The 12,455-nt window shown below is 45.0% G+C and overlaps 3 protein-coding genes across 3 annotated transcripts; 1 reads left to right on the forward strand and 2 right to left on the reverse strand.

Moving 5' to 3' along the window:
* Positions 1-2: 2 nt before the first annotated feature.
* On the reverse strand, positions 3-2,034 carry LOC100828083 (protein translation factor SUI1 homolog). The gene is made up of 5 exons (XM_003568128.4): positions 1,876-2,034; positions 1,025-1,134; positions 551-762; positions 407-460; positions 3-323 (listed from the first exon to the last, which is right to left on the reverse strand). The coding sequence occupies exons 2-5, from the start codon at positions 1,059-1,061 to the stop codon at positions 279-281; spliced, it is 348 nt and encodes a 115-aa protein (XP_003568176.1). The 5' UTR covers positions 1,062-1,134; positions 1,876-2,034; the 3' UTR covers positions 3-278.
* A 3,492-nt stretch (positions 2,035-5,526) lies between these two features.
* On the forward strand, positions 5,527-8,065 carry LOC104583133 (bidirectional sugar transporter SWEET4). The gene is made up of 5 exons (XM_010234876.2): positions 5,527-5,598; positions 6,612-6,757; positions 6,874-7,243; positions 7,353-7,475; positions 7,642-8,065. The coding sequence occupies exons 2-5, from the start codon at positions 6,636-6,638 to the stop codon at positions 7,927-7,929; spliced, it is 903 nt and encodes a 300-aa protein (XP_010233178.1). The 5' UTR covers positions 5,527-5,598; positions 6,612-6,635; the 3' UTR covers positions 7,930-8,065.
* A 1,783-nt stretch (positions 8,066-9,848) lies between these two features.
* LOC100845068 lies at positions 9,849-12,111 on the reverse strand. Its single transcript, XM_010232908.3, has 5 exons — positions 12,047-12,111; positions 11,107-11,198; positions 10,637-11,003; positions 10,391-10,507; positions 9,849-10,263 (listed from the first exon to the last, which is right to left on the reverse strand). Exons 2-5 carry the CDS (start codon positions 11,178-11,180, stop codon positions 10,171-10,173), a joined length of 651 nt encoding a protein of 216 aa, XP_010231210.2. The 5' UTR covers positions 11,181-11,198; positions 12,047-12,111; the 3' UTR covers positions 9,849-10,170.
* Positions 12,112-12,455: the final 344 nt, after the last annotated feature.

Genomic DNA, 12,455 nt, shown 5'->3' on the forward strand with positions numbered 1-12,455 from the left:
CATGGGCCAAACTCAAGAGCTATAGTCAAATGGCAGATGATATAATTTAGTCGGCAACATTTCAAACACACCATACTGATATGCGGGTACAGTATAATGAGGTGACGTCTGACAACACAACTTGCATCAAGCAAGAAGCACTTAACAGCGACAATATCCTTATGTCTTCACTACAGATGAAAGTAATAGCCAGCAATATCACAGGTTCAAGTTTCCAAGGCTTCCAGCAATATCACAGGTAGCACACAATATAATGCATACAAGCATTTATAGGCTGCTTAGAAGCCGTGGATCTTGATCAGCTCCTTCTTCGCAATCCCAGCCTAGCAAGAGGATCAAATCGTCAGATGCAAAAAATGTTAAACAGAATGACAAAAGGTGTTCATCTTGTGGAAAGCTTCAATACCTGAACTAGGAAAGTAGCAACATTCTTACGCTGATCACCTTGAAGCTGAATGACCTGAAGCCAGTGAGCTATTTAATTAGCACGCCAACATCAGCAGAGAATTGAGAATTGAGAACTATTAAAGCACCACCGTGCGTATCATACCTGGCCTAGCTCTGGATCCTGGACTACTGTGCCATTGCAGCAGAATTCCTTCTTGAGATCCTTGAGGATCTTGTTGTAACTGAACTCTTTCTTCAAGCCCTGAACAGTTGTCAGACTCTTCCTGCCGTTTCGCTGCTGAATGCGCACATGCACGTAATCCTTTGCTCCAGGACCTGCACCAGCATCCTCAGCATTTGCCTCAGCAAACGGATCTACAAACAAAGACACGATATCAGAAAACATGAGAGAGCTCATGCACAAGCAAACTCATAGTATCTTGAAAGAGGAACAGATTACACACAAAACCATAAACAGAGCTTACTGACCAATCAAATTTTGGGACGCTCAAAATAACATGTTATGTCACTATGTCAGACTTGAATGTTCAGACTGATATTTACTTCTTAAGAACTTATTTTCCTTTTTCAGAGAGATGCTTCTTCAGAAGTTAACAGAACATGTATGGAAGCATACCGAAGGCAGATGGAAGCGTAACGTCGAGATCAGACATGAAACTTGGTTGTTGAGGTTTGACCGGCACCGAACAGATCAAGCGTTCACTTTGTTGGTCTTTTATATGGGCGCTGCAAAAATCACCATATCAGTCCCACAGTCATACCATTCAGGGAGGAACAAATGTTCGGAAGAAAAAATAACTAGCTGGGAAGTACAGTCTTAAAGCAAAGCAGGTCTTCGATAGTCCTACATGACCGCAGAATAGTAGACGACAAATTTATCGGCCAAAGCAGACTGATAGATCCGAGGCTCATGAATTCCTAAATAGAGACGACCTCAGGAAATAGATGAATAGAGATGATCTCTCCGAAGATAATTCGGTACACGGATACTGCACATCTAACCATTTCCCGACTGCTAAGAGACGAGGAATCCACCTATCATCGCATCCGCAGCAACGGAAACGAACGAATCGGATCAAATCAGGCTACACAGGGTCTCACCACCAAATCTGGGAAAAATCACAGAGTTCGGTAGATTTCCCCCAAAATTCTTATCATCAGCGATGAAAATTTCACCGAATTCAGCTACTACAAAGAGACCAGCCGCGTCTTGATCTACCCTTCCTCAGACGAGAGAACCAAATCCAACACAAATCGCATCTAATCCACGCCCGCATAATAGAAAAATATTCCCCACGACCCGACCAACTCCGAGATCCGCAACTTCCCCAAATCACTAACCGTGGAAGAGCAGATCGATCGAAATTTCGTGACGCGACGCGGTAGAAGTACTAGAAATCCCCAAATCTTAGGGCTAGCGCACGGATTTAATCGGGGAGGGGGGAAACCGGGAAAGGGGATGGTTACCTTTTGCTGGTCGAGCGCACGGGACGAGAGGGAGGCGACGCGAGGAGAGTGGAGAGCGAGAGAGAACGAACTATGGGCCGGACCGCAGGAGGTGTCGCCCAGTTATAGGAAGGAGAAAACGTATAATCCGGTAAACCGCCTTGTCAACAGAGGCCGTACACGGCTCTAGGGTTCTGGATTACTGCCTACCCATCCAGACGAACTTTTCTTTTCAACAACTATATCAGGAGAGGGCTCAAATTCTTTTCAACAACTATTCAGCGTCGTTGGATGAAGAATGAACGTGTTGCGGCATTTGTACTGTAGCAAAAATATTTGTAATATTGCTATCACAATGGGCAGCTTACTCACCGCAGTTATACCATCTGAACCTTCTAACAGGTTCTCTAAAATTGATTTTCTAAAACCAGTTCTCAAGAGAGGAGAGAGAACTTTTTTTTGCAAAAATGTGTACATGTCCAACAGGTTCTTAAGTTGTCTCTTATATTTTCTCCCAATCGCGGGACTCACATATCAGCCAATTAATCTGTTTTTTGCCTTCATCTTCCTCCTGTCATTCTGCCTGTGCGTGACACAACACACACCTGCAAACCACCACCCTGCCCCCAGCGAGCTGTTGTCAGACGCGCTGCCCGTGAGCCCCTGCGGCGCGGCCTCTCACCTGAGAGTGCCCGAGCCCCTACGTCCTCTTCTTGTGTCATTGGTCGTTGGGAGGCTGCCGGACAACGACACAGGACACCGGTAGTTCGTCGACACATACAAGAAGACACGACGGTGCCCCTCGATGAGGTGGCGGCACCAATAAGCAACGCAGCGGAATTAGAGGCAACGATCAGTGGCTTCTGGCCCGGAATCGAGTGGTCACTGGCCTCGATTTCGGTCCAGAATTAGGTTGTGTCATCTTGCGCGGTGGGGGTGGTCACGGAATAGGCCTCTAGGGCCATAGGTCGCAGGCGGCGGCCGGAGGGCGGCGGCACGATGTCGGGTCAAGATGGAAAAGCCCGTACGGCTTTTTTTGTTCCCGCGCAAGCTTTTCTGGGTTTAGGGAATGGGCTCTTGGTTTCATACATTTAGGGAAGAGGACAAAGAAGTTAAAAAATTCCCTAATTTTTTTTTGATCGGGAATGTGATCATCCAGACGTACCTGCAATGAATCGCTGCATCATCAAAACCAGCACAAGACATGTCCATCGATACTCTATAACAGCCCGTTTGGTAACCATCCTTTCATTTCATTTGGTTGAAATGAAATGAAATCCAATTTTTGATAAGATTTTATTTGGTTGAATTTGAATTCATTGTTCAAAAATCATGTTTGTCTACCAAATGGATCTGTAGAGTGAGAGACAATTCCAGAGAAATAATGACTTTTGGAGAGGAATTGGGATTGGTTATAGTACAATTTCATGGAATTTGAGATTGAATTCCCGTGGCCAATTCTGTGCCAACCAAACAAGTTCGTTTCTGTAATTCAAAATAAATTCATGAATTCTAAGCTCAAATGATGGGTACCAAGTGAGCTGTAACGTAACTAATTTTCCTTTTTTTTTATAACTGATAACACGCCCATGCCAAGACCCAATGCAACTGGGCTGCTGTGCATCTTAGGCCCATGCCACAAGCACAGAAGTACTTAGCGAGCAGGCCATCCTGAGGATCACGATATTTCCCATCCTAGGGCCCATTCTATCTTCTCCACGCTCATTCTATCTTCTCCGTTCCCGCATTTTTTACTTACAGCAATACAACTACATGAGGGTATTTACATTTACCTACAATTTGTCGGCATGTGTAGGAAACTTTAGCACGTACTATGAGTCATGCGATACAGTAAAAAAATAACTACAAGGCATGCGATCCAATTGGGAATTTTTTGCACCGTTGCCTCCCGCCAACGGAAATGGCTGAAATGGCCCCTTCCTGAACGAAATGCCAAAAAAGACCTGACGAAAGGCTCGGAAGACGCCACGTCGCACTTCATGTCAATGGTATTGGAGGAAGGTACTTAGGTCCGATTGCATTGACGGAATGACTATGCATGGGCACTTTAGGACAGACGGACCCGCATGATTGTTCTACTTTTCGTGTTTCTTCTTACACTTATTGTTCCGATATTTGTAAATTTATTTGAAGATTCAAACGAAATCCGATCTTTATCAAAATTTGAAACTAAGTTTAGAATGGTGTTACTTTGGATCAACTTTGAATTAAACAAGTTCAAATTTTCGATTATTTTGGAGCAACTTTGAATTAAACAAGTTTTGAATTCAAATAAATCCAGAATTTCAAATTTGCTCCAAAATAGTTGAAAATTTTACTGTAGGTGGATAACAACATTTTAAATTTATCCTTAAAATTTCATAAAGATAGAAGTTCATTTGGATCTTCAAGTAAATATTACAAATATCAAAACGAATAAGTATAAGGAGAAATGAAAAAGAAAATCAATCTGGTGGGCCAGCCTGCCCTAAAGTGCCCATGCATAGATCCTTCTTCCAATGCAATTGGAGCTAAGTACTTTCCTCCAATGCCATTAGCACGAAACGCGACATGGCGTCTTCAGGGCCTTCCGCCAGATCATTTTTGACATTTCGTTTCGAAGCAGTGTGCTATTTTTGCCAATTCCATTGGCTAGGGGCTAATTGAGCTTTTGCTTCATCGAATTGGCACTGGGCGTAAGGTATACAAGAGAAATAAACGAAGGAAACAGAGAATAACACTAGCACTTCTTGTGCAAGGAGAGCAAAATAAACCTCTCCCTGGCTGGCTTCCCTTCGTGTCGTCTCCGAGAAAAGAAAAAAGGGTGAATATTCACGTTATGTACACAGGTAAACCCAGCAAACGCAATGCACGGGAACAGAACGGGTGAGTGCTGTGGCATTGCTTTTCATCTCCTAGAAAAAAGAGAGGAAATGAACAGAAACGTACTAGCGGATCCTGTACGTGCGTAGATTGAACGGACTGCATTTCGATCAATTTCTAATCCTGGCAGGAAGGAGCATCTACATGTATACACGTAATTCTTTTGTTCTTGCGATCGCGCCTGCAGTCAAGCCTGCCAAACGGAAGATAAAAGAACTTCTTCTTTTCACAAAAGCAAAAGCTGCTGCTTCTTCTTCACCTCCCACAGGCCACATCCCATGAATTCTTGGCATCGAGCGGGACATTAGAGAGAGTAATTAGCGAGCGAGCAACGTTTGTTTGGGAGGGTGATGACTGATAAGAAGGAATCTCTTGGCTGGCAAAGATGGCAGGGCGCAAGATATCAGAGACGGTTAGCTGTGAGACAGACCCTCCTTTCTGCTCGACATACCGGCTGGGCACACCACCGTCTCCCTGGCATCTGGGCCCATCCACTAGTGGGGTCGACCTGTCATGCAGAACACAACTCCTCTCCCGGTTCTACATTTTCCTCTCGCGTTCTCAAGCCGGTTTGAATGGTGAAGGGACGCACACATACATTTGGCTGCCATTTCTACACACCTAGTTTTTGCGGCCTACAGGTGGGCCTTATTATTTCCGGGACCACATGTCATTGTCCTTGTGCCTAGGATGGGCAGAAAGCAATTGCACTGCTCTGTAGGTCGGTCTCCCTGTTCTTTATATACCCCCTCTTCCTGTTGCACTGCACAGAACCCAGACCCAAGCAAACCCCCTTTCTGCTCCTCCAAAACCCTCTTCCGTTTTGCTCTCCTTTCTTCCCTGCTTCGAAGCCTTCAACACGTATATGTTCTTCTGCTTCCCCGCATCCCTGTTCAATCCATCAAACCCAGCCCCTTGTTTAGATCTTGAGGCTGCCTAGTTCCTTTGCTGTTTCGATTCTGTTTTCTGTCCATTTTTTCGTTCTTCGTTTTGTTCTTCGTCTATACTCTTGTCTCTGTGTCTCTTTGATGTGTTGATTCTCGTGGGCTTCTCCTTTGCTTTTCTTCGCTCAAGTACGTACGTGAACGTGGTTGCATACGGATACTTTTGTTTCTTATTTTCTCGAGCAGTACGTACTACGCATAGTCTTGCCTCTTCTTTTTTTCTTCGTAACATCACAGATTCTCCTGATAAAAATCACGAAAGATCCATGTGCTGCTCGATCTCCTTTCTTTTGAGGAAAGTCTTTTTGACTAATTAAGTAGGCTTTTCGATCTGTGCTCTGTGATCCTTTTGTTGATACTACTAAGTGCTTAAAAGTACTTGTTATTTCCAAACGATTTGTTCTTTTTTTCGCTTGCTTGTGCTCAGGATGGTAGACTGGTAGTCGACATGGTCTTCATAATTCGAAGTATTTCGCATTGTCTCCCCTTTTTGTGGAGATCTCCTTGTGTTTCAATTCAAGTACTACCTCATATAAATACACATGTGTTTCGTTTTATTAACCTTGAATGATGTATGCAGTTTAGTTTCGGAAGCCAAAAGAGAATAATATTTTGCTTACTTGCATGAACCATAATATGTTGCTTGTTAATTACTTTGCTTGTACCAGTACACTTGTCTTGCACAGGCGGGGACGATAGATGTTCTTGTATGTGTTCATACGTGCGGCCGTATATCTTTTCTGTGGATCCTTAATCCCGGATTTCGTGCTTAATAATTAATTGCATCTTCTTATTCTTTCGTTGCGTGGTGCTATAATTCATCTGGAGTTCTTTCACTCGTCTCCTTTGATTTATATTCCTTTGCAAGAAAAAAGAGAAGTTGTTTCCCTGCAGAGTACTTTTGACAGAACGTGTGTGCACTGTACGCAGGTCCGAGCTAGAGAGAGCAGAGCCATGGAGCCCGCCGGAGCCATGGAGCCCGCCGGCCAGGATACGCCGGCCGAGCTTACGCCGGCCCAGACTGCTGTTTTAATCCTGGGATATCTGTCCACCTTCTATGTCTTGCTCGCGCCACTGTAAGCTAAAATCCGACCACCACTGCATAAACTCAACCAATCAACTATCCTTTGCTGCGCATTTGTTTTGGGACAAAACAAAGTCAAAGGTACTCGATCATATTGTTTGTGTCCAGCAAGACGATCCGGGCTATCAAGGCGGCTGGAGCGGTCGGGCAGGAGACGGCGACCATGTACCTGTGCGTGCTGTGCAACAGCCTCGTGTGGCTGCTCTACGGCGTGGGGGCGGACGACAAGGCCATCATGGGCATCAACGGCATCGGCGTGCTCTTCCAGGCCTACTTCCTCTACGTCTTCATCCGCGCCTCCACCGACCGCTTCAAGCAATGCAGCTACGTCGCCATGGTGCTCGCGGCCAGCGCCTCCGTCGCCATCTACGTATACGTCTTCCCATTCATCCCTGATCCCAAGGACAGGAAGAAGGCCTTCGGCCAGGCCGGCATCTTCAGTGGCCTCGCCATGTACTGCGGATCCTGGGGCAGGTTTGTAAGTATATATTCTTTTCTGCTGTCAATTAGATATTGCAGCTAGCGCTCAACGGCTCAAGGGGTCTCATTGTTAACACCCGCGAGCGCTCGTGGAAATTTTCTTTCAGAGAACGGTGTGGCGGAAAGGCAATGTGGTGAGGGACCTGGACTTGAACGTGGTCGTTTCTTCGCTCTTGAACGGCATCTGCTGGAGCATCTACGCCATGCTCATCGACGATGACTTGCTCTTGGTAAGATCGACTTCCAATTCAAATCGAATATATCGGCACGTTTGTTTGTCCATTGCTTGCTACTGCAGCATAGGTGCATAGTACTTAACGGCTACTGCGTCAATGGTGACAGTTGAACACACGTACGGGATTAATCCATCTTTTCTTGTGTGATGACTGCGCGCAGACTCCCAACGCTGTCGGCATTGGGTTGGCGGAGTTTCAGCTGGGCGTCTATGCTTGGTACTACTACATGGGCAGCAACGACAACAACGGCGACGGTGGCGACGACAACATCAACCTCCTGCGTGACGATGATGATGAAGAAGAAGACGACGACCACAACAACCGGCGTGACGACGAAGAAGACGACGGCGACAACAACAACAGGCACGACGGCGGTGATGACGACAACGAGGAGGAGTTGCTGGCACCCGGCAGGCAGGCCACCTATCGGATTCAGACGATCGAATGAATTACTAGTACCTAGCTACCTGACGACGGCCGTACATCCTCGTTTAGAATCTATATATGGCGTATGGATATCTATCTATCTAAGAGAAACAAACATTCTGGACATGTTGTCTATTTTCCCCTTAATTTGCATGTCAGACCTTCGCTCTAGCTTGATCCGGCTTTGTGGTGTGGGTCAGAATCGAAATTAGAGCCTGCTTGCTTGCTCCACTGTTAATTTGCTGCAATTTTCTGTTGCCATCTCTTAGACTGTTCTATATATATGATCTATGCTATCTGTCATTCTGTCGATTTGTGTTGTGTTGAGTCAAGGCTCACATGTAAGTACGTCTATATATCCCTGTTTGTTTCTGAACAAGGGTACTCGATAAAGTCCAATTGATTCGAGAATCGAATTCTAGCTAAATGTTTTTGTGGTACTTCTTTACACTACTCTCGCGCTTGTTTAGCTACTGTGTAGCTCAGCATCCAAACATCAGTATATGCAGTGATCATTCAAATGATAGTACGTCTTCATGCATTGATGGGTGGAGTACTCAACCCAACAAATAACAGCACACTCAGCCGTTGAGCATGCAGCCAATCAGTGGCGTGCCTGTGTATGAGGAATTCTGAGACAATCCTAGCCAACTGCCTCTGCTCGCTAGTATAGTTTGCAGGGATCGTGTCCCTCGATGTTTGCTTATATGTTCAGCTCCAACTGTACTGTAGTGACTACTGACTAGCTACCGAAATTAAGGGTTGGACTTAGCTAATACTCCTATATGAAGTATCCATCAACCATTTTGTATCCATCAACCTTTTTCCCACATGAAGTGCTACTCGTAGTTAATTATATATAAATGAAAAAGTTTTTTACGGGACTTATGTGTCTTAGAAAAGATGTTGTTAAAGAGTTGAATTTTATATGCTTAGTTCAGGCAGTAGATTGCTTCACTATAATATGATTTTAGTTAAGATTTCTATTAGAAGAAAGTTAATCTGTTAGAACACGATTTCACCTTAGACTTATATACCAGATTTTATTGATACTCCCTCTGATCCATAAAAAGTGTCGCTCATTTTGTACTAAATTAGTACAAATTTTAAATACTTATGTGCATGGAATTCGTGTAAATTTTAAATACTTTACTTTCATTATTTTTGACATTAATTAATTAGCACATAACGAGTGTAGTGAGTCTAGTACTCCGTAACATGTCTATGCATCTATCCGATCCTGATTCAGATTAAAATCAGAACCTATATATGCATTGCCAACGTGAGTGTATTGGAGTTTTAACACACCTTGTGTCCTCCTCATAGACGTTGTAAGTTTTCTGGTTAGATCAAATTGATTAGTTTTAGATGGATTTGATTTATTCTCAGCCGTAAGATAACTTTGAAACAATCTACACTGTAAAATTTCTGCTACTTAATTAGATATTAGAAGATTTGGGCAGGGGTCTCAAAGGTGACCGACAGAGGCCCGATATATTTTTCAACCGGCAGTAATAATACTACGTACTCAAGTTTGAGTCTAGTAGAGACTAGAGAACAATGATCATGAGTTCATGACCTATAGATATATTGGCATGGATGTCTGATACCGACTTGATTGTACCATAAAAATATCTCTTGAATGATCATCATATATATACAGATGCATGCATGGATATATGGTGTGATGTATGGAGATGGATCGATGAGGATAAGCTACCCAACACATATAGCTATCAATATAAACAAGCTAGTACTACTGCATCAAAAACCTTTAATTAGCTAGCATGCGATTCCAATCCATTAATTGGCATTCATCGAGTACATATAATTGTTGACGCTACACATAGAAACAAACAGGGGATAGATAAGTCGAAGTGTAAACGGACAGAGCAAGGTACATACGTACGTACGTGAGCCTTCAACACACAACACAATCGACAAGCAATGCAGCAATTGAACAGGCTAAGATATATATGGCGACAGCAAACATAAAGTGCAGCAAAGCCAAACAACAATCAGGTTTCAGTTCTGACCCACACGGCCGGATCAAGCAGTGCGTGCGTACATGCCGCTTGCCTGTTTGACATGCAAATTAAAAGGAAGATAAACAACTTGTCCATGCATAATTTTGTTTCTCTTAGGACTACAGACAGATAGATTATCCATACGCGATAGGTTAACCAAGGGGACTGATATTGGACGCCCGTCGCCAGCTTCTGAATCATGCCGATACGTTGTCGCCGGCTCGCCGCGCGCCGCGCTAGTCCTCGTGGCGCCCGTTGCCCTTGTAGTACAACCAAACGTACTCGACCACCTGGATCACCGCGAACCCAATGCCAATCCAGTTGGAGATCTGCGCGTAGTGATCAGTTCACACAAGCAAACGCAAATGTGCATTAGTGCCATGTCTTAACAGTTGACAGAGCTAGCTAATTAAGCAGAAACTTTGAAAGGAGATGTGGATCGATCAAAAGCCTTACTTCCAGCATGACTTCGCCGCGGATCCGGGCGTAGATGGCCCTGAAGACGCCGCTGAAGAGCCAGGCCACGGTAGCGCGGTACGCATCCCTGACTTTCCCTGCCTTGTACAACTCTGTCTGAAACAAACAAATTCCCAACGAGCAGCATCCATCAGCGCAAGCATTATATTCACAGCACGCAGGACACCATGCATATATGGAGCCAGCCAGCTGCCAGCGATGGCAGAAAATGCAGTGTATACTTACGATCTCCATGGAGGCCACCAGGTACATGAAGCCGCTGCAGGAGACGCCGACAGCTCCCCAAACCATCTTCTTGGCATCGTCGGTGGCCACGGTCAGTGGGCAGAAGAAGATGAAGAGGGCCATCTCGATGACGAGCGTGAACACCCCAAACACGTAGCGCGCGAAGTCCTCGGTGTAGACGAGCATGAAGACGTCGAGGTAGTAGCACTGGAAGATCATGGCGGCGACGTTGATGGCGAAGAGGAGGCAGTTCGACGTCGCGGCGCAGTAGACCAGCCACACGAGGCAGCTGGCCAGAACGATCATGTACACGAACGGATCCTCCCGCCCGGGCTCTCCAGTCTGCCTGATAGCGCTGATCGGCTTGCTACAGAGATCGAGCCAGAGAAATTGTTAGTCAGTCAAGTTCGTTTTAATCCGAGGCAAAAATTGAAGGTTAATTGTTAAGAGTATCAATCGATATGTCTTACTAGGGGGTGCAGCAAACCAAGGTAGCAATCGATCCTAAGGCGAAGAAAAGGTACTCGGCCGCATCAGAGGCCATGGTCGCGCTCCCTCAGACCTACAATTAATTGACAACGCACAGACGTCTATAAAATTAAGCACGAATTAAGGAAGTAAAGACGGCCACATATATATGCACACATGCAAGAAATCTACCACAGCCTAGCTTGTGCAAGACAAAGTAGTATATATCGGCATGCCATAAGCTGTACTAACAGATGATCGATGCACCGTATCATTGATGTGACAAGCAAAGGAAATACTACTCCGTAACTAGTTTTGGTTTCGAAACTAAATGACGTGCATCAAGATTGATAAGACGAAGTACATACGCAAAGAAAATAGTACAAGTACTAATTGAAACACACGAGATCGACCTCTGAAAAAGGGGGACAAAAGACAAATAATGCTTTGAGTCAGACCACCACACCTAATTTGAGAGCACAAGGGAGCAAATAAACAAATCGATTGCAAATAAAAAGTACTCGCACTTTTTAGCACTTAGTATCAAGCATCAACAGAAGGTTCACAACTTCACATAGCCAGGATCCGGCCACACAAAAAAAATCGAGTACTCGTTGTAGCACCTAGTATCAAGTATCAACAGAATTGGATCGGATCGCATGGCAAAGGATCCACCAAAAAACCGACTTAGGCCAAGAAAAGTACAGGAGAGCATGCTGATTTTCGTCTCCAAGAGGAGTTATAGATCGATGTTACGGAAGAAAGACCCACGGAAACTCTACCTAGGCAGAAGGAATCAACGTCCAAGAAAACAAAACAAGGCGAGCGCGAAGAAATGAAGAAAAACGCATCCAAAAGAAGAGCCTAGAGGCAGCCTCAGATCTAGACAAGAGTTCGATGGATGAAACCAAGATGGGAGGAAGGAGAAGAAAGAACACGTACGTGTTGAAAAGCAAACAACAGAGGTTTTGGGGGGGAGAAAGGACAATGGCTTTGCTTGGTTCTGTGCAGTGCAGGAGGGAGAGATGGGGTATATAAAAAACACGAGACCGACCTAGCCTAGGTGCAACCGGATTCCATTTCCACCCATCAGCGACACGCAGAGAATGACAAGTGGTTCCACAAGTAACATGGCCCACCTGAAGGCTGTAGAAACTGGGTGGGTACACTCGGCAGCTGAATACATGACCACGTTCCTTCACCATTTTTTTTTTCAACCAGGTTGAGAACTACAGAGAGAGAGAGATGCGGGAAAGACAAGGTGAGATCTGCATGACATGCCGACCCCACAAATTACCGGACCCACGCGTCAGGGAGAAAGTGATGTGCCCAGCTGGTACATGGACCAAAA

The sequence above is a fragment of the Brachypodium distachyon genome, chromosome 2, assembly GCF_000005505.3.
Source record: "Brachypodium distachyon strain Bd21 chromosome 2, Brachypodium_distachyon_v3.0, whole genome shotgun sequence".
NCBI lineage: Eukaryota > Viridiplantae > Streptophyta > Magnoliopsida > Poales > Poaceae > Brachypodium > Brachypodium distachyon.

Excerpts from the sequence above, each read along its gene's own strand:
- LOC100828083 (XM_003568128.4), bottom strand. The coding sequence starts at position 1,061 with ATGTCTGATCTCGACGTTACGCTTCCATCTGCCTTCG. Across the intron at positions 461-550 it reads AGGATCCAGAGCTAGGCCAG|GTCATTCAGCTTCAAGGTGA; the intron begins GTATGATACGCA and ends CACTGGCTTCAG. Across the intron at positions 324-406 it reads TTGCTACTTTCCTAGTTCAG|GCTGGGATTGCGAAGAAGGA; the intron begins GTATTGAAGCTT and ends TCCTCTTGCTAG.
- LOC104583133 (XM_010234876.2), top strand. The coding sequence starts at position 6,636 with ATGGAGCCCGCCGGAGCCATGGAGCCCGCCGGCCAGGATACGCCGGCC. Across the intron at positions 7,244-7,352 it reads GCGGATCCTGGGGCAGGTTT|AGAACGGTGTGGCGGAAAGG; the intron begins GTAAGTATATAT and ends ATTTTCTTTCAG. Across the intron at positions 7,476-7,641 it reads TCGACGATGACTTGCTCTTG|ACTCCCAACGCTGTCGGCAT; the intron begins GTAAGATCGACT and ends GACTGCGCGCAG.
- LOC100845068 (XM_010232908.3), bottom strand. The coding sequence starts at position 11,180 with ATGGCCTCTGATGCGGCCGAGTACCTTTTCTTCGCCTTAGGATCGATT. Across the intron at positions 11,004-11,106 it reads TTGGTTTGCTGCACCCCCTA|CAAGCCGATCAGCGCTATCA; the intron begins GTAAGACATATC and ends CGATCTCTGTAG. Across the intron at positions 10,508-10,636 it reads TGGTGGCCTCCATGGAGATC|ACAGAGTTGTACAAGGCAGG; the intron begins GTAAGTATACAC and ends TGTTTGTTTCAG.